At 49.8% G+C, this 21,173-nt stretch overlaps 1 protein-coding gene across 3 annotated transcripts; it reads right to left on the bottom strand.

Moving 5' to 3' along the window:
- Nucleotides 1–623: 623 nt before the first annotated feature.
- On the bottom strand, nt 624–20,898 carry ADNP (activity dependent neuroprotector homeobox). Of its 3 annotated transcripts, none has more exons than XM_064392001.1 (7): nt 20,614–20,898; nt 10,925–11,078; nt 9,634–9,679; nt 8,220–8,526; nt 7,471–7,583; nt 6,506–6,598; nt 624–4,723 (listed from the first exon to the last, which is right to left on the bottom strand). In XM_064392001.1, exons 3-7 carry the CDS (start codon nt 9,670–9,672, stop codon nt 1,598–1,600), a joined length of 3,678 nt encoding a protein of 1,225 aa, XP_064248071.1. In that variant the 5' UTR covers nt 9,673–9,679; nt 10,925–11,078; nt 20,614–20,898; the 3' UTR covers nt 624–1,597. The 3 variants fall into 3 exon arrangements, with proteins under 3 accessions (XP_064248071.1, XP_064248072.1, XP_064248073.1); XM_064392002.1 differs by having other exon boundaries at nt 10,925–11,075; XM_064392003.1 differs by lacking the exon at nt 9,634–9,679.
- Nucleotides 20,899–21,173: the final 275 nt, after the last annotated feature.

Here is a 21,173-nt window from a genome sequence, read left to right as displayed (position 1 = left end):
TGATAAAAGGATACCAAATTGTTTGTGTCACTGCTGAACAGATAAAGGCTGCTGCACTTGCCCACTGCACTGAGGAAGTTCTTCTCACCCCAGCAGAGTCCCCTCAGTGAATCCCATCCTCAGGGCCCTGCCCAGGGGCCACGCTGCAGGCCTGGCCTGGCCAAACCAGCTTTGAACAGACTCAGTTCCAGCTTTTCTGTTCCATTTCCTCTGCCTTCCAGGCTGGCCCAGGCTGTGCTCCTCCCCTGGGAAGGGGCAGCATTCCAAGCACTGCCCTCCTGGCCCCCAGGCCATTCTGGGCACTCAGGGCAGGATCCTCCAGGCAAACCCAAATCTCCATCCATGGAGGACTCACAGACCTCCTTTGCCCAGGATGCACAACAAGCAAACCAGTACAAAGCTATTTATAACAGCACTGAACAGGAACAACACATTTCAGCCCAAGTCACTCTGCAGATTCTCAACAACCTTGAAGGAGATAAGCATTCAGTAAGTACTAAACAGAGAGGCCCCAGCAGGGCTGGGGAGCACTTGGAAAAACAGAGGCAAAAAAGGAGGAATGGATATAGAGAGGTGGGATTTACCAACCAGGAATGGAGCACTTGCATGTAATAAAGCAAATATTTACATTAAGCACAATACAGCAATTTATTTAGATGCTTAAATGAAGAATACAAAGGGAAATAAAGATCACAAAATTATACATACTACAACAGTGTGTCATATATTAGATGGTATAAATGAATACAACACCTTGTTGGTGTTAACTAAAGATAAAACTAAATATCCAAACCCAGCACTTTGTCTCAGTGTGCTGCTCAACACAATACACTTTTATACAGATCTAAAAGGTGTCAAAATTAGTAGCTGCAAACTTGTTTCTTGCATGTGATTTTTCTTTTTTAGCTTAAAAGATTTCAGAAAATGGCTCTGAAATATGTTTGTCATCAGTTGTCATGTCAAGGATATTCAGAACAAGAAAATTCTATAATACAACAGAGCCCAGATATATTTTTATGTTGCTGGCCTCTGGTTGGAGATTGTACAAGGTTATGTGCAAAAACTAAGTCTGTCAAAATTCATACTAGAGCAGTCTCAAGCTTTGCTAGGGAAACTAGATACAGCATTTATTACACAGCAGGGCAACACTAAAAAAGAGAAACAGATCTATGATGGGTACACAAGAACAGTTCCATAAGCTTCACTTGAATAGGTCTAAAAGACTGTACAAATATACATTTCAACTATTCAGAATGATACATGGAAACTCCATTCCCCAGAGTCTGCTATACAGGGCACCGGGTCGCTGGCACGGCGCTGCCGGAGAGGGGCTCTTGGAAAGACACAACTCAACATGGACAGGGCGAAAGGAGGGCTGGAAATGCAGATAAAATAATCCTCTGCTTTTCTCTGTGTGCATTCTGGAGCCACCAGCGTATCCATTTTCACATTAAGTTACTGTGCTCATCCCAGCAGGAAGTGCCAGCCCCTCGGCCAGCAGGTCTGTACAGGACCCCGGGCAGGAGCAGCTGCCAGGGCAGCCGTGCCCGGGCAGTGCCAGGCAGGGCAGTGCCAGGCAGGGCAGTGCCAGAGCTGCTCACGCCTGCTGGCTGCTGAGCTCCACCCCGGGCAGGCTGCCGTGCATGGGCTCGGCCCCCACGGCCCCGAAGCCCTCGCCGTCCTCGCTGTCCATTGTGCTGCCCTGCCACTCCATCTGCTCGCTGGCCAGGCTCTCCTCCAGCTCGGAGGCGTTCTTCCATTGCGACTGGTCCTTGGACCAAAACCCTTCTACTTTTCCATAGGAACGATTCTTCCACTTTGACTGCTCTTCATCGCTTTCAGACGCACCCCCCTTGGCCTCCGCAGTGGGCTTACTGCTCCCGGCATCTTCGCTTTGGGAAGATTCATCTGTCCACACTTCTGGTTTTACCTCCAAGGCGTTATCTTCAAAATCTGAAACCTGCTGGGAGCCAGGCCCGCTCTCAGACTGGGAAGCTCCATCCTTCCATTCCACTGCATCGTCCTGGTCGTCCTGATCCCCTTCACTATCTGAAACATCACCTACCAGTTTGGTTGGCTCTTCAGCAGCAATCATCTCTTCGTATTTAGAGCTTTCCTCTTGTTTCTGCTCAGCCTTCTCTGGAGACTGTAACGTGTTTTCCTCCACGATTTCCTTGGCTAAGCTGTCCTGGGGGTTCTGCACTGTGCTGTCAGAGGAGGGTTTCCCACCCACCTCAGAGACGTGCTGCCCAAAGGGACTGCGGCTCTCGCTGTATTCCTCCTCTAGGTTTTCGTAGCTGTCTGAAGAACTGTCATTGTCTTTTTCTAAGTTGATTTTTTTATCAACAGTCTTACTGACATTGACTCTGGAATTCTTCTCGTCGTGGTTTTCAAACAGCCATTCAGCATCAAAATCCATCTCGTGTTTGACTTTGTTCAGCTCTTTCATGTTGAAGCCCAGCAGCACCCCAGGTTTGTATTTTTCACAATCCCTAACACATTTCTTCCTTTTGTTGCTGAAGTGAGACGCGATGTCAGATTTCCAGAGCCACAAACTGGCCGCCAGCTTTTCGATCTCTCTCCGAGTGGGGTAGGGCTGCTTATTGAAGTACTTTGTAAGAAATGTTTTCCTGGCTTCGTATGAATCATCTTCGTGACCCTTGGGGTCCAGTGCTAGAACTACAGGTTCTTCAGGCTTCTCCTCAAAGGCAGAGGGGGAGTCATCGTCGTCCATCTTCCTCTTCTTCATCAGGGGGAACTCCATGTGCTCGTAGGCGCGTTTCAGCGGCGCGGCCGCCGGGGACTGGCCCAGGCGGGACGAGGTGCCTTTGTCCTGCCCGTTCTGGGTCTTGCCCACGCCCCTGCAGTGCACCAGGTGCAGGGTGATGGTGGAGGCCGTCATGTTGCTCGTGTACACGCCCAGGCAGTGGATGCACTTGTAGGTCAGCTTCTTCTCCACGGGGTGAACCGTCTGAATCACCTGGTGCCTCTCCCGCAGGTGATGTGCCAGCGCGTCAGAGATGGGGCCTTTTAGGATTGAAAAGCACAGAGGACACAGAGTTTTCCCCACATCTTTTTTGTAGGGCACTGCTGCTTGTGGAGAACTTTTGACGGGTACGTCGGATTTCTCCTGGATTTTGGGCTGCGGTTTTGGCGGGACAGGGGGGGTGTTCTGAGCGTGGTAAGCGACGGACTCGGCAGGAGCGTCCCGCAGGTTGTAGGTGGTGACGAGGAGGTGTATGTTCGTGTGGCTGCCCTGCTGCAATGTCAAATCAAAGGTCAGGGTGGAGTCAGTCTTAGGCCCCATCTCCTCGTCCACGTGCACCATGCGCATGTGGGCAGCCATCTTCTCCACGTCGTTGAAGGTGGAGCGGCAGTAGGGGCAGGACAGCCCGTGGATCAGCATGTGGTTGAGCAGCGTGTCCGTGGGCAGGTAGCGGTTACAGTAGAGACATTTGCTCGTGAAGTTGTGGATTTTCATGATGTAGTTGGCCACCGCAGGCACCTTCTCGGCCTTGTGCTCCTTCTCAAAGTGGACACTGTACACGTTTTCGGGGAACAGCTCGTTGCAGATTGTACAGATTTTCCACTTCTGCGTGGATGAGGTGTTGACAGCGGAAGGACCTGTAGCAGCCACGGGGGATTTGGAGCCAGACTGACCCAGAGCTCTGGATGCTGCCTGGGACTGCGACAGCGACGTCTGTTTGAGCTGTGCTGACGACAGCGAGGAGGAGTTGGCAGACAGCGAGTACCTGGCTGAGGCCTGGGACCTCTGCTCCCCGCCCAGAGTGTAAGGCCTTCCATTGCCACTCGCTGAGAACTGTTTCATGCTTTGTGATTGTTGGGAAAGAGAAACAGGCGCATTGCCACTGAGGCTGAGCCTCCCCCCTGGCTGACCAACGTAACTGGGGGGTACCGATTTAACCCCGTAATTGTTCTGCTGTAGGTGAACATTTGACATCATATTGACTCCTGCAGAATTTAACGTGGGCTTTGGTATAGTGAGTCTGTTCATCATCTGCTGTGACGAGAGCGAGCGGACACTGCCAGCAGAGAGGGCGCCCATCCTCTGAGGGAGTCCCATAGGCTTTTTATCCTGGGGTTTGGGAGCTATGAGCATCAAAGGTTTGGATCTGGGAACCACTACGTTGGTGTGACCTATCATTGCCGTGACCTGGTATCCGATCCGCTCGTGGTCTTCGATCACGTGCTGGACTAAAGCTTCGTAGGATTTCGGCATGAAAAGGCATCGTTTGCAGTGGATCCCCCCCTCCTCTCGGGCACTGGAGCTCAACGCAACTGCACCATTGAGGGACTTTTCGCCTCCCTTGGCTACGTAAGGAGCAGCAACGTGCTGAAAATGTTCCCTGTAAATGTGCTTTCGAACGATTTCGTAGAGCGGGTCACGGTAAGTGCACTTCTTACAGTAATAAACAGCTTGTTCCACACTGTCAGCCTGCTTGGGTTTAAGGCTCTCGTGTTTGTTTTTATCTTTGAAAGTGCTGATGCCTCCACTCGGTGTACTGGCGTTGGGAGCATGGAATATTTTAATGTGCGTTTCCAAAGTCTTTTTGTCGGCGTTGAAGGTACAGTAGGGGCAGTTGAGCAGGATCCTGTTCTCAAAGTCTTCGCTGTGAACGTTCCGGAAGTGGCTTTTGTAGGCTGAAAAGAACTTCGAGGAGAAGGGACACGCACTGCAGCAAAAGGGCTTTGTCCGGTAGTCCTTGAACAGAGAACAGAGCACACACTAAATATTCAACTGCACTTCTCAGCAAAGTAACACCCATGGTCTCTCTACACAACACTCAGGAGCCCCCTGCAACTGTCTCAAACCTTCAGTTCACTTCTCTCCCATTTCTGGCCTGCAGATCAGCCCCTCAAAAGCTGATCACATGAACATACACACGATGTGGTGAGTGCCCAGGGGTCCCTCAAGGGTTTAACCATGACCTTGGCAGGTGAGGCTGTCAGAAGTGTCTTTCCCTATTGGTCACAAAAAGGCTCCTCCCTGCAGCTGAGCTGCAAGAAAAGGTCCCTGTGAGCTCCTTTCTGGGGGAAAGCCAAGCAGGACTGCTTGAGGAAATGAGACTGTATCCAGATGAGATACTGCCCACCTGAATCTGCCAAACCTGAGGTTGTGACATGGATCTATAACTTCAGCCATTTCAGTGTCTTTATCCATTACACCCTTTAACAGCAAAGATGGAATTCCAAAGTTTATTTTTTTGGTGAACAGAAGGATGCAAGCTTACCAAGACACAGGCTATACAAGCCCTTAAAGCCACCAAGCCTCCTCCTTGTGATCAAAGCATAAACCTGATTTTTAAATCAATCTCAAATGAGGAACAAAAAGGAATTTGGGAATTCCACCCTTGCAGTTTGCCTGCAGCTTTTGTCCCATTTACCATGGTGCCAATGCAGCTCTTGCCAACTGCTACAGCACAGGCTGGAGTGCCACTGGCCTTAGGGACACCACGAGCAGCCTGGCACTTCAGGTGGGGTAACACAGGGAGCTCAGAGTCACAGAGATTCCTCCCGGGTGTCAGAACAAGTCCTGTGCACTGAGCTACACACAGGTCACAGGTGAGGGAGCTGCAGAGCTGCACTCTCCCTCTGCAGAAGGGAGCTGCAATATCTGCTCTGGCCACCTGCTGAAGCCTCACACACCTGGTGGAGCCCCAACAAACCAACTACCCAAGAGCTGTCTCCTCTTGTATTACAGTTTTTATTCTGGGTTATCTAGAAAAAGGGACATCAGTGTATTTTATGCAAGACAGTACTGAATGGTAATTTTCAGATTCACAGCAGGAATCCATGCCAGGATGGGTGCCAGTTTCCTCTGAGAGCAGTGCCTGAGCTCTGAGTGCTCACACAGAGAGGTTTCTGACCTGTCACTGCTGGGGTGACTCTGTCCTGCAGCCCACACCACTGGCTTGAACCAACAGCATCCTTTCCTCCCTCCAGTGCTGGCCCAACTCAAAATTCCTTTATTACTGGCTCAGAAGCATCACAACAGCAGGACTTCCAGTGTCACTGAGCTGCTGTGCAGAACCAGAAATGCCCAAAGCAGACATGGGACACAGCCTGTGGGACCCAGAGCTGCACTGACGGTGACCTGCACCAAGCAGCAGTGTCCAGTGAAACAGCTTTGGAAGGGATGGAAACCAGGAAGAAAACATTGAAGGAAAGGTAAAAGACTCCTTGCCAATTGTATAAAGTTGTTGATCCTTTGGCCAGAGGGCTGGTGAAATTGTCCCCCCCATTGCTAGGCTTGGGGACAGGTGGGAATGGGCTCCTAAGGTGCAGCACTGGCCACCCAGGCTCCTGAGACACACAGCAGGAACAACTTAACAAAAGTAAGGAAAAAAGCACATAGCTTTTTGCTGTCCCTTGAGCTGCCAACACCTGAAAATCAGTGAGGAAACTGCAGGAAAAGCTCTTGGCATGTCTGGGAACTGCCCTTCAGCATGACCCATCTCCAGCTCAGTGTCAAACTCTTACCAACCTGGTTTTTTGTGAGCGATGGGTCCCACAGTCCCACATCCTCCCATGTAGTGTTTTTCAAATAAAAGTCATTAGGTTCAAACTGCTTAAAATCCTGGAGAAGGGAAGATGGGAGGAGAGGACAGAGTCAGAAGCAAGGCCCAAGGGCTCCCTCAAGCAATCCCTGAGCACCCCCTGCACCCTCCCAGGTGCTGCTGGCCCAGGCAGAGAGCATCACTCGGGACACTGGGGGAAAAGTGTTCCCAAACTGATGTGTGGGTTTGGGGTATTTTGGCTGCTTTTTCTGGGGGTGGTGGTGTGGTGTTTATTTTGTTTGATTGGTTTTGTTTGGCTTTTAAATAATTTCACACAGGAAGCTTTTAAAGTTGGACATGTGTGATGTCCAAGACTCCTTATTTAAAAAATTATCTTATGAAGCATTTCTTTGGGATTTCACCTTTGGCATGAGGTCAGCAGCACAAAAGGACTCAAAAATAACAATTCCACTGAATGAACAGTGCAAGTAACACTGTCCCAGTTCAGAATTCTCCCCTTAAACATGAGACTTGCTCTGCAAATTCTGCAAGCAGGAAGGACTGGCATTTTTTTCTTACACATCTCATTTAAATGCTCTTTTAAAGAGACATTGAAAGACCAGGCAAGGTCTCAGTGATGGAGTTTGTCCAGAAGAGCAGCACAGAGGTGATTCTGTAACTTCAGCACCTGCTGCAGCACAAACACCTCCTGAAAACCTCAGACCCATTTCAGCCCCAACATCCCACACCAGTCCTGGTTGTTGCAGCATGCCTGGATTTCAGTAGCCACTGATGCTTCTACAAGTGTTTACAGGTAGATTATATCTCAAGTTTCTAATTAACTCCCACTTCGTGTGGAACTTAAACAGGTCTAAAAAAGATCACAACATACACAAATAGCTCCCTGTCCCCCCAGCATTTCAGCTCTAAGCCTTGGAGATGCCACACTTACTTCTATATGTTCTTTACAGTACTCCAAACCAATGTCACTAAGTATTTTTTTCACAGTTTTCCGGGCCTTCCTTAAACTGCCAAGGTTGTTGACAGGAAGTTGGAACATAGTTTCTATTGGAAAAGAAGAGAAAATGTTTAAGTCAAATGTGTTTTGTCTGATAATGCTGCACTTTTCATTATCAGTCACTGTCTGCCTCATTCCCCCCAGAGCTGCCCCATTCCCTGGATGCAATTATAGTCCTCTTGTACATGATTAAAAAGAATGAAATATAGCATCAGTTTTACCTTCTCTTATGAGCACACGAGGTTGACCCTTCCCTTCCTAATATTCTCATTTATTCCTATTATGAAAACTGAGAAAACCTGAACTTTTTGGTGACCTGACAACCAGAATTACCAACTACCCTGTTGAACAAAGCATGAGGTGTGAACAAGTGTGCAAAACAGACATTGTATAAGCAAGGAGCAACCCCAGCCTGCTCTGTCCCATCGTGACTCAGCTCAATCTTGTCTTACTAAAACAATCAGCAGTGTAAGAAGTCTAGTTCATTAAAGCAGATTTTTAATCAATTTTCAACTAAAAGATTCTATTTGCTGTTATTTCTGTGCATGCTTATAAAACACAACTGCTCTTACTCTGGTTCCCCTCTCCCCCTCATCATCCTCTGCTGTTTCACAAGGTCCATCCTCTCCCAGCTCCTTCCCCCTCTCCTTTCTTTGCTGGTTCTTGGCCTTCTGGGTCCTTACCTCGCTCATTTTCCCACTTCTCCTCTTCCCTGTGCCAATTCATAGCGTCCACATTCTTTCGTCGTTCTCTCTCATCCTGTCTCCACCGCTTCTTGATATCCTTGTCCTTAACTTGCTCATTTTCTCTCCTCTTCTCATCATCCCTGTGCCATTTTATTGTTTCTGTATTTTTCTGCGGCTCCACGCTTCTTTTGAGATAGTCTTGTCGCCTCCTCCTCTTTTTTAACATATCCCTTTCCCTGGCACGAGCCTGCTTTTCTTTCTGGGAAAGAAAAGCTTTACGGGGCATCATGAGCTGCTGCTGTACCTGCAATAACATCGTATCCATGGATAAAGCACTCTGTACATCACCAGTCAGGCACACCGGCTCACCTGGAGCCCCACACCTCACACTCGGGCAATGCCTGCTCCTCCTCTTCCCTCCTGAGCCTGGGCTCGCTCTGAGCTGGGTCAGGCCAGGCCGGGCCAGCTCCAGGGGCCACCTCAGCAGCACTGGGCTGTGACCCCGGGAGCCCTGGCTGGGCAGTGGCAGTGGCATTTCTGTCCCCTCCCTGCAGCTGCTCCTCCCCAGAGCCTCTGGCAGCCCCTTGGCTTTGCTGCTCCTGCTGAGGACAGGCTGTGGTGGACAGAGGTGTGAAGGGAGCCTGGGGACCTTCACACCAGTCCTCTCTTCCTGGAGAGATACATCTAATCCCACTCAAAGGTGCTCCTTTTCCTTTGCAGACCTCCATCTCCACGGAATTCGGGTGAAAATGGCTCTCTTGGCTGGGAGGAGGGAGGGGGGATTAGGAGACAAGCCACAATCTGAAAAATTGTGTAAGCTTTGTTTCCTGGGGAAACCTGGCCAAAACATTTAACTGCAGTTAATGAAATAAGTCCTGACTCATCTACCCAGACTTCCTCCAAGTGTGTTATGTCTTGCTATTCACAGGAACAAAAGGAAAAAAACGAGACTATTTACTTGGAGTTTCTGCTGACAGCATTCCTGAGGGGTGGGGCTTCTTGGGGCTGGTGTTTGGAGGCTTGGGGCTTTTGTTTCTAACGGGGTGCCAATGGAGACTACATTTAACAAACTTTTTTACTTTTGGTCATTTCTCTGTAGTCACCCAACACATTCACATTTTCAAATGTAAAAGTGTTAGTAGCTGCAATTTTGAAATCATGGAAGAATTTATACCATTATTGATAACCTTTAAATATTTTTCTGTACACACTGAGCAATGTTTCAGAAATGGCAAACTGCAGTTGTAGGCCAGGTTTGAGTTGTTTGGTTGGGTTTTTGTTAAGTTTTGAAGAAAGATTTGCAGAGGTCTAATCAAAATGAAAACTGCAGAAAGGACAAAATTACGAGATTACAATACTTAAGCAAAGCCTAAAACAAAATGAAACAAATGTACTTTTAAAATTTAGCTACCTTATGGAAAGCACTTGTTCCCAGCATGCAATACTCCATCTTTTTCCTACAGAAAAAGCAATGTTTCAAACCCTTATTCTAAAAGCTGTTCCTTTCCCCTACAATACACCCCACCCCACACACTTTAACCCTCTACTCTGCTCTATTGCCTTTGTTAGGTGTGTATCATGATCCCATGGCTTTCATTCCAATAACTCAACCCCAAATTTCTTAATATCCATAATAATGCTAAAAGGGAAGGGCTGCAGCAGAGTCAAAAACCATAATCAAAAAAAATTCACGCAGTGTGGTAACACATTAGTACATAAAATTCAGATTATGCTAAAAATTACTTCATTAAAGGGTAGCTCTCTACCAGACAGCCTGGGTTTGGGTATTACATATTTCTCAGTAACAGTTGGCATTAAAATCAAAAAGCAACGGGAACCCAGGATCAGCATCCTCAGTGCAACCCAGACACTGCAAATCTGTAGCACAGCTTCAGTTCTGTGGGCTGGCTGCCAGGACATTACTGCTGTTTACTAGAGCAAACTTAACTCATTAACTTTGTAAATGTACATTATCATTACAATTTTATCAGTACCCCGGTTCAATTTCAATAACAATAACACCAAACACACCATGCAAATGATTTTCCCTCCCCCACCAAAGCAAGTACCAACATTTCAATCTGTCATTGTTATATTTTCTTTCATTTGTTTCTGTTTAGTTTGCTGCTGGGGGCTTTCCCCCCTTGGTTTTATCTTTTGACAGGATTCTCCCCTCCCTTTATACAGCTCACTTTGATCAGTTTATAGACAAATGATAGAAAAGACCTTAATAAAGAGTATTTCAGCTGAATTTCCAAAATTAAACATTTCACTTGAGATTCAAATAAGTAATGTCATAGTCCAAGGAATGACTTAAAGGGACATCCAACTTAAATTGCAGATCTCTGAACTTCCCTATGCCAAGTCAGAGTGTTTCCCCCAGTTTGTTTAGCATTCCAGAATCTCTCTTGCAGTCTAAACCAGCTTTCACTTTCACCTCTGATGGTTTTAAACCAACAGAAGAGAGAGAATCTGAAACCAGGAAACCAATTAATCTGCAGTGAAGCTGCCAGAGTGACTGAGCCCAAACCCCCCAAGCTCTGAATTTTTCTAGAGTCCAAGTTGGTGTTCCTTTAAGTTCAAAATGTCCAAACTTCAGAAGTGAACAGTCAAACTATCCTTTCAATTACTTTTTGCCCATAGTTTGCCAAATGAAAATCTTTACTCCTCCCCATGTCTGCAGTACTTGATGAGGCATTTACCTCCAAAATGAATGGTGCTTGGGCGTCTCAGACTCATTGGACAAGCTTCAAGCACAGCCTCCAGAGCCAGCTCTCCTTGCAGAAGGGCCCCTCAGGGCTGTCACAGCCCCTGGGGGAGCCCAAGGCCCGGGCACACAGGAAGGCTCATATCCTGCTGGACAAGAGAGAGCAGAGACAAGAGATAAGAGTGTGATAAGGGCAGTGTCACACTGGCTGGTGCCTGTGCTGCAGCAAGTCCGAGCAGCTTTGTGCTCCAGCAAGAACTGCTGGGGGACTCTGCAGGGCTCAGCTTTCAGCTCACAAACCCAGCAGTGCAGAGGCTGGAATGCCCCTCCTCACACTGCATCCCTGTGCAGTGCCCTGGCCCACCCCCACGAGCAGCACAGCCCAGCTGCACCTGGGGGGCACTGCCACCATCCTGGGACACCTCCGGGAGGTTCCGTACAAACAGGTCCCACCTTACATGACAATGGGACCTCAAACAGGTGATGTGGCATTCAGCCACAGCCCTGGGGACACACATTCCTCTGGCAAGCACTCAGATTAAACCTGGCAGAGGATGGGGAAATGGCATGCAAATGATCACACTTTGTTGGAAGACTGATCCCCCTTCAGCTACATCAGCCACGGACAGAAAGTCAGTCTTGCACACACTGGAAACACAACAGGTAAATATCAATCTGAAACTACCAAATCTAACATTTATAAAAGCAAAACTTGTTGAGTCATTAATAATTACTCTGCCAGGGAATAAGGCAATATATATTGTTAGATTTTAATCTCTTGATTACTCAGACAGAACAGCCTGAAGTACACAGTGCTTTTCTTTGGCAAGTACACTGCCAAGACAAGACACTACAACATTTTAAGAAATGAAAAAAGACAACATTCTTAAAATACTCCACATGGCAGCACACCTGAATATTGGAATATTGCATGTGCTTTATTTAACAAGAGCATCACCCACACCCTCAGCCACGCAAAGATGGGTTATTTTGTTCCACACTGGATCATTTTCTGGCCAGAAGGCAGACTTTGTGTCCTGTGTGTCTAGCAAGCCCAAATGAACCCGGGAGTCCTCCTGCAGCAAACACACTTCTGGGTGAGGACCCATTAGGCTCGAGAGCAGATCAGTGGCAATTACTGCATCAGCCTGATGATGCTGAGCTCAGGGAAGCACTTCATCCCACGCTGGGTCTCCCAAACACCGAGGATCATTTCCCTGTGCTGCTGACAAGGATCCCCAAGCATCTGGCATGCTTCTTTTGTCATGTCATCCATATTCCTTTGGTTTTAGCCAGTGTTTCAAGCTGAAGAAGTTACTGGTTTATACCTAACAGCCCAAGACAGAATCATACATCAGAGCTGCAGCAGCTCAGGGTTCCGGGGCAAGATGAAACAAGACTTGGTTTCTTGATACTGTGTGTTTTATTTCCCTACTCCAGCTGCTTTTGAAACAAGGTAACTTTTAACAATTTGCCCAGCAAACTGCCTTTCAGAGCATGCTCTAAAAGCCAGCCATGGAACAGATTTGCAGAGAAGGCTCGTAGTGCAACAGGGAGTGAAATCTCCTAAAATACAGGGAAAATATGCAAGAAAACGAACCTGTGGTTCCCACAGCAACAGAAAAGCTGCCTCTCTGTGTATGCAGGTTAAATGATGCTCTGTGGTGTGATGGTGTAGAATATTCTATATTCACATCAGGACAGTGATGGCCTGTCCCTGGGACCTGACAATTCCAGGACAGCGGAGCAAGGAACAGTGATAGATGGAGGCACAAGGGTTATCTCAGGGAAGAGTGAGCAGGTGGAACAGAAATATCAGGAAAAAAAAAAGCATCAGAAATAAAGAATAGAAGTATGATAGAAGAGAGAATTTGGGAGATCAGAAACTACTGAGAGCTCCCTTGAAAGTAAGAGTTGCAATTAACTCTCTGCTCCCCGTACAGAGAGAGTGATGGAAGAGTCTCTTCCAACACTCCTCTCACTGGCTGACATTGAGCATTTTCACTTTCTTCCCTGGAACTCTTCCCTTTCCTCCTTATTTAAGCATTTCTGGCCTAGTTTTGGGAGGGCTGTGCACCCACACTCCTGTGAAGGTAATGAGATTTGCAGTTCAGCAGCACATCTGAAAGGCCAGACAAGGAGGGCTCCTCTGCAATCCGCTGTAATCCCGAGGGAGCCTGTTTTGTAACAGCGACATTTCCAGCTGGGAGCAGCTCCTCAGCCTGGCCCCTGGGCACCTGCAGCAGCAAGCTGCTGCCCACAGCAGGCTGGGCATCCTGCTGCCCACAGCTCAGCTCAGCAGGGGTTTGGGGTGCAGAGCCAGCACGTGCTCTGGGTGAGCCCCAGCCCTCCTGCTCGGGTCTGTACCCACACGAAAGAGGAATCAACACAAACCCCAAATGACACCCTCTGAAAACCACAGCTTTAAAGCTGGGGTTATGGAGCTGATGGAAATCCCCAGCTGCAAGCTGCGACCTGGATAAAGCACTGTAAGACCTGAGCACGCTGTGCACAGGACACACTCCAGCTCTCCCTCACAGGCAGTCTGCTAACAGCCCCTTTGTCAAAAAGCCAAGGATTTAAAAATATTAAAAACCACTTCAGAGATTACATCAGCAAGTTCCAAAACCAGTTTCAAGTTGTGTGTCAAAACAAAAGGACCATTTCACACCACTTTTCAGGGCATCCTACACAAACATGGCCTCAGGAGAGGAGTCCAGCCAAAATCTGGTTCTGAAGAAAACCCCACCTCATCCTTGGGAGGAAATTCTGAGACTAAAAACGTTTAACATCCTGTTTCAGTGGTTATAGGCAATTTTCAGCGAAGGTTTATGAAACTCTGGTTTACACCTTTTTGTTTGGGCTTGCTGCCTAGCCTCAGCTTGACTCTTGCATTAAGAACTCCCAACTTCCCATCCAAGGAAGAACTATGGAAGGCAGCTGTACTGAAGGGAATCAGTAAGGCTGATATGCCTCAGTCTCCATTCATTCTTTATTTAAAGGCTGAAAATCCACCTTCTGCAGTCCTGCAGACAGGGATCTCCTAAGTCATTCACACACTTCTCATTCTTGCTCAATTTCTGGAATTTTCCACTGGAGCCCGAAGCTCCATCTGGTGGGTGTGGACACTCACTGCAAAACGGAGCAGGAATTAACTGTTTCCTCATCAACTTCGGTTCAGCAGCACTCCTGGGCACTGTGGCATCTCTATGGCCCAATGTGAAATACAAAATGGTCACATTTTGATTGCTCTGGGGACCACAACTCCTTGTTTGTGTTCTGGTGAACAATCTGCTTCCCTAGGCTCTGCTGGGAGCTCCTGGTGGATTTTCTGATTTTGAGATGTAGGCTGAGGTGTGTTAAAGAATGCTGGTGGCTGTAGTTGAATGTTTTCTGAGGGACCTTTTCAACACACACGATAAAGGCCACATCCACCCTGGCAACCTCTGTTGCATTCTGAAAGGCACTTTGAAATCGTGTTCATTCTCTAGGGCACAAGAAATCCTGAATTAGAGACACTCGTAGCTCCAGAATTAGGCTTGCACACCTCCTGCCATCTTAGAGAATATCTTTTGTGACTGTTCAGACCTCCACAGATAAATGTTTATATGCACACAACATGGGCAGTTAAATCAATATTCAATACACATCCTCAGTGTGAGAGCCAGGCTTGTTCAGGGCTATTTCTAAAAGATTTTGGTGTGAAATGCAATAAAGCCTGCACATCTTGCAGAAATTTGAAATCCAGACTGGAGATCATTGAAGCACAAAGGATATTATTTGCTTACACCATGATATCCACACCTCAGTGATCAGGAAAAACGGCTGCATGAATATGCTCTACAATTCCAAAATAATCCTCACCTAGATTGTAGCTAAGCAGGAACAATCCCAGAATAAAAATAATTTTGGAAATAGAAGCATGATTAATGAATGAGCAGTTACCATTTAAATTAAATGAAGAATCATCTTTAATTTTTCAATCCAAAGCTCACAAAAACGTTTGTGTAATTAAACAAAGCAGCACAGTAGTTGCTGTAAAATGTGCAAGAACAAAGCAAATAATCAATATACACGTAATTTATGATTGGATTACACTGACTGGGAAACTGCAGCCAGATCAGACTGCAAGTGAAAATGGTCCCCTGCCCTCTGTGTCATGTTTCCTGACATCAGCACAGTGTCCACAGCCAGAGCAGAGCCCTGATGCAGCCAGAGCAGTGGTTTGGGGCAGAGCAGCTCCTTCCCTCACCCAAACAGCGGTGCTGGGCCCCGGCCAAGCCCCGGGGCTGCAGGAAGCAGCTCCAGCCCTGCCCTGGCAGCTCCCACACACACAGACACAGATACACACAGATACACACAGATACACACACAGGCACAGATACACACACAGAGGCACAGACACACACAGATACACAGGCACAGAGACACAGATACACACACACAGAGACACAGATACACACAGATAACACACACAGGCACAGATACACACACAGAGGCACAGACACACACAGATACACAGGCACAGAGACACAGATACACACAGATACACACAGATACACACACAGGCACAGATACACACACAGAGGCACAGACACACACAGATACACAGGCACAGAGACACAGATACACACACACAGAGACACAGATACACACAGATAACACACACAGGCACAGATACACACACAGAGGCACAGACACACACAGATACACAGGCACAGAGACACAGATACACACAGATACACACAGATACACACAGATACACACACAGGCACAGATACACACACAGAGGCACAGACACACACAGATACACACACAGAGACACAGATACACACAGATACACACACACAGGCACAGACACACTCACACAGGCACTCAGGTATTCACACCCAGAGCACAGAGCAGCCCTGCTGTGCCCTCAGCACACAAACCAGCACAGGAATACTTTCCCCAGCTCATCCAAAGGCCCGGCACTCCACGCTGTCTCAGACAGCAGATCCAGCAGATACTGGAGGGATCTCGCCAACTGGCTGCATCTGAGTTTTCCGAGGGTAAAAATAGGCACTGAAGGAGGCTGGTGCTGCTTGTTTTCCCTTGCCTTACACTTCGCACACGCGAGGCACCAACGCTGCCATTACAACAGGGAAGGGCTGTAAACAAGAGCTTCAGATCAGTCTTCCACTGCACATTTCTTACCTCTCCCTTTCTGCCTAAGCACAGCTCCCAAGGGCCCCAGTCCCTGCCTACATTCCAGGTTAGGCCACCTCAGCCACTGCTGGCTTCCATCTGCCTCAGGAGCCTTCGACAGGCAAAGGGCTTCATAGCAACAGCAATGGGGAAACACAACAAAAAAGAAGATCACAAACTTGAGTTTGACTGTTTAGGTGAGAAAAGCACTTGCCCACCCAGACTTCCAGAGCCATTTTGTCCCCTTGCTGTTGCTGCTACAAAGCTGCATCACCAACAGCCTCCTTGGCCCAGCTGCAGCACGAGCACAAGCTGTGAGGTGCAGAGTCCCGTCAGAAATCAATGCACAGGGGAGAACAGGGTGAAAGACAGCACTGGCTGAGACCAGGGAGAGGAGCTGGGGCAGGGAAGAACCAGCCAAAAGTGAAGGCAGGCCTGAGAGCAGGCCCCTTCCTCCACCTGCAGGACTGGAGGAGTGCGAGGGCTCCCTCAGGGAACAGCTGCTCACACAGTTGCTTTATTTTTGTTTCTCATAAATTGTTTTAGATACTACTTGAGAAGTAGATATTAAATGAAAGATTTTTGCCAAGTGATCTGCATACATCTGCAGGTGTGATGTGTCCACAAGGTCAACTACACAGGCCTTGGACTCAACAGCCACTGTTAGTTTTCATCTAAATAAATCTTTAATGCCACCTTAAAAAAAGAAAACAGTAAGGATATAAATGGCGGTAACTGAAAGTGACTCACTGCAGAAAAAATGGTATTTACTCCATTCTTACTCCAAACCACCAACCCTCATTCACATTCAAGAGCACTACAGAGAAATCAGAGACACTAAATACAAGCTCCTGTTTGCCTCCTGACACCAGAGCTGCAGAGAAGCTCTGAACGATGCAGTTCTTGCCTGGAGGCACATGGCCCTCAGGTAGGAAACAGGACTTACACCCTCTCGAAATGCCTTTATTCAAATCTGGAACACCCACCTGATTTTCAAACCAGACTTCAGGTCTTCCTGGAAGCTCAGAAGGCACAGGCCAATTTGGCCATCCTGCCTAGGAGAGCAAGGGCATTCTTCCCAAATGTGTCAGGTGAGGCAAAATAAACCTCCCACACAGAACGATGCTATAGGATTTCTTTCTAGTAGAACGAAATTAACATCAACAAGAGTTCTTTTTTTTCCCAATGCAGAGACTCAGAGCAGCACCTTTCATTGTCATTCCATCTCTTACACTATCAAGAAACACCACCAGAAACAGATTTATTTATATGAGCAGAACTATCGCCACAGTAGAAATTATCCTGTTACAATTGTGCTCATAGGAACCATACCATATATATATATAAAAATAGGTATTTATATGTATATAAATCTGGGCACAGAGTAGCTCTTAACTCAATATAACAAAAAAAATCGAGTGATGCTTGTTTAGATACAGGCCAGCACAGTCAGCTGTTGCCTTTTTAAACAAGCATGGTGCATGCATCTTAAAGAAAATAATCCCACTAAATGTAGCATTATTAATATACAAATTCAGCTGCACTAATGACTTTTAAGAATTTGTCAGTTTTGCCCATGCAGGTAGAGCAGCTCCAATGGCCCCTGAGAATCAACACTGAGCAGCTGCAGCCCCAGAGCTGCTCCCTGCCTCTCCTGGCACCTCTCCCACAGTCTTTAAACTGGTCCTCCTCAGATCTCACACTGCTTTGTTCATTCCCAACAGAATTTTGTCTCCCTTAAACATCTCAAGTAGTGGAGGAAAGATGACTTTCCCTTTCTGAAAATACAACCCCACAAAAACCACCCCAACACATTTCCTCTGAAGCTGCTAAATGTGACTTGCAGCTAGCTCAAAACAAACACACTAACCCAGGAGCATCTTTGCTTCCACAAAATCACTTGTTTCAATTTCTTTCTTTGCATCAATCAAATCAGCTGCCATCTTAACAACAAGCTATAAAATATACATTTGCACCGTATCACTTATGACTACTGATAAGATTCTGAGAAGTTTCTGTATTCCTGGAATTCTACTGTAAACTTCAATGTTTACTTTCAGTATTTATGTTTTTGCAGAGGGGCAAAGCCGAGCTGGGGATAATGAGCCATTCTTCACCCTGCAGTGTGTGAGAGCACAACCCACTGCCCCAGCACCCGTGTCCTGCCTTTCCCTACAGCTCAGAGCTCAGAACAGCACAGGCACTCTGGGCAGCGCCAACCACTGAGTTTACACTTAACCCACTCACTGTGGCAGTGACAGGGAGCACTGTGTCAGTGCAGGGAGCACTTCTGACCACTGGCAACTTCTGCCCTACACACCAGAAAACCCATCACCCTCCTCCTCCCAGCCTGGGAGCACACACACCTTCCTGGGGGCTGTGCTTGTGCAGCTGATGCTCAGCACTGCAGGGCATGAACTTTCCAAAGCAGTCAGCAAGCTCCTCTTCAGTCTTCCTCTCCTGTGAAGACTTTTCATTCCCAGCTGTGACACCAGCTCTGTCTCACCTACAGGCAAAGGAGCCACCTCTCACCTCCCCCTGCACATCCAACAGCATGTGTCTCTCACAGCCTAACACAAGTGAACTGCAGGCTCTTCGTGGCAACACACCCTGAAGCAGAGATAGTGGTAACCTAGAGATGCCTTCTACAAACCTGTCTGATGGACCAGTGCTTCAATCCAAAACAAAAACCATGACTTTAGTAATGGGGCACTAAAACGGTATCGGTTTTCAATGATCTCAGAGATGTCCCCTGGGAGCATCTCGTGTCTACTGGACACCAAAAAGTCACTCCTGAATGCTAGCTAAGAAATAATGCTAAGTTGAGCACAAGGCAGCTCACCACCAAAAACAGTGCAGAAACATCTAGCTTAGTATCAGTTTGGAGAACAAGTTATTGGTTGTCTGTCAAAAAGGACATCTCTATTTACACTGAAGTTGAAGTATTTGCTGTAATAATCTTCAGAAAAGGTAACCATTATGTTACAGCCCATCAGCAGCATCTGGTGCAATTCTCTAAACAGGGTGTTTCTCTTCTGATGTCTCTTTTAAGATTTCAGCACATGTTATGGTAGATGTCCATCTACTGATATCAAATTACTGCCCAACATCTGCAACTGCACATCTGCAAAGGAACCAAGCTTGGGTTTGTTATTAAAAGCAGAAAATAAATGCTTTTCTGTTTCTTAAGCAGACTGATCCATCTTTCTCACCTAGAAGGATGGCAACTTGTCATTATGAGTTTGCAGAGTCCTGAAGTGAAAGTTTTTCAAGGAGGAGACCCTTCAGGAGGGAGCACTGCTGGGGCACATAGGGCTGAGCTGCACAGCAGCCAGCTAAGGTCGGTCCATGCTACCCTGACAGGCGGGACTCCTCTGCCTCCGTTACCTCACACCTCCAAACAGAAATGGGAAACAGCGGCAAAAATAAACATAAACACAGCTAGGGACAAAAAAAAACACAACTTGAGAGAAAGGGGGATTTCTCTACAAAAACGCAAACCTCTTTGACACCTAAATACACCCAAAGACCTGGCAGCGCGCAGTTTGGGGGGCAGACAGAGCCCCTGCAGGCTGGTCCCGCGCGGGGCGCGGAGCGGGGCCGGGCGGTGACAGGACCCGGGCGGTGACAGGAGCGGGTCCGGGCGGTGACAGGAGCCGGGCGGTGACAGGAGCGGCCCGGGCGGTGACAGGAGCCCCGCTGCCCCGCTCCTCCGCCGCAGCGCTGCCCGGCGCGCAGCCCGCCCCCTGCCGGTGCCGCCGCGCAGCGCCCCGGCCGGGCTGCGGCGCGGTTCGGGGGGGCCGGGGTGTCACGCCCGCGGCCGCTGCCCGGAGGCACCGGGGGTGCGCCCGCGGCCCCGGCACCGCGCACGCACCGCCGCTTGGTTTGGAACCCCCGCCCGGGCCGGGCCGGCGGGGGAAGGGGTGCGTGGCGCGGGGGGATCTGTCCGGTGCGGCTGCGAGGCGCCGGGCTCGGTGTCCCCCGCCTTTGTCTGAGAAACGGGTGTCGGTAGCCGCAGCCCGCGGCGGGGATGGGTGAGGTGACGGCGCTCCATCCCGCAGCGGCGGCTCGGGGTGGCAGCGGCGGCTCCCGCCTTTTCCCGCGGGCAGGGACCCCTCGGCAGCTCCCATTCATCGCATCCCCGGCGCCGCTCCAGCACCAACTCCGCCGGCGGGGCCCGGTGCAGCCGCGCGCCGGGATGCCGGACGCGGCCGGCAGCGAGCGCTGCCGCTCCCCCGGGCTGCCGGAACACGTCCGTGTGGGGAAGGGAGGCGGCCGGGGCCGGCGGCGGGGAGGGAGCAGCGCCGCGGTTCCCGCAGCCGCCGGGGCTCCTCAACATGTGTGCGGGCGGGGAGGGGCCGCTGCCAGCTCCGCACGCCCGGTGCGGCGGGCAGGGCGGCGGGCACGGCGCGGGATGCCCGGGGGAGGGAGGCAGGGAGGGGGCGGTCGGGCGCTGTCCCCGCCCGGGTCGCACCGCGGACCCGCGCTCGCACCTACCTGACCGGGCTCTCCTCGCAGCGAGGGCGGGCTGGGGCGGGGGGGGGCCGCCGGACCCTCCCCGGCGCCGCCCGGTCCCGGGGCGGGCGGGCGGAGCGGAGCCGCCGGCGGCGCGGGGGAGACAAAGGGGGGAATGGCGGGGGGGGATGCAGTGTGCGGGGCGGGCGGTGCGGAGCGGCCCCGGGGGCGGGGGCGGCGGTCACTGGGCCGGGTGCCCGGGGCGGGGGCGCGGGCGGGGGCAGCGCCCGGGCCCCTCAGACAATACAGCCGGGTCCCGCTGCCCAGAGCCTGCCCGGGCCAAGATGGCGGCCGAGAAAGAGCGGAAGTGACGCCAGACCCTCATTAGCATACGGGACTCATTGTCCGGCGGGAGGGGAGGGGGCCGCGCCCCGGGGGGGCGGGGGAGCCCCGGGGGTCCCCGCGGGACCGGCCCCGCCGCGCCCGCGGCACCGGGCGGTGGCACGGCCCCGCCGCGGGGGGGCCCCCGCGGGGCGCACCGGGGCGGCCGCGGCCATGGCGGCGGCGGCGGCGGCGGGATCTACCCCGGCCCCGCTAGGAGG

This window comes from Passer domesticus, chromosome 16 (genome assembly GCF_036417665.1).
Source record: "Passer domesticus isolate bPasDom1 chromosome 16, bPasDom1.hap1, whole genome shotgun sequence".
Classification (NCBI taxonomy): domain Eukaryota; kingdom Metazoa; phylum Chordata; class Aves; order Passeriformes; family Passeridae; genus Passer; species Passer domesticus.
Note: the sequence above shows the minus strand (reverse complement) of the source record. Positions and strands in the feature narration are given on the sequence as shown.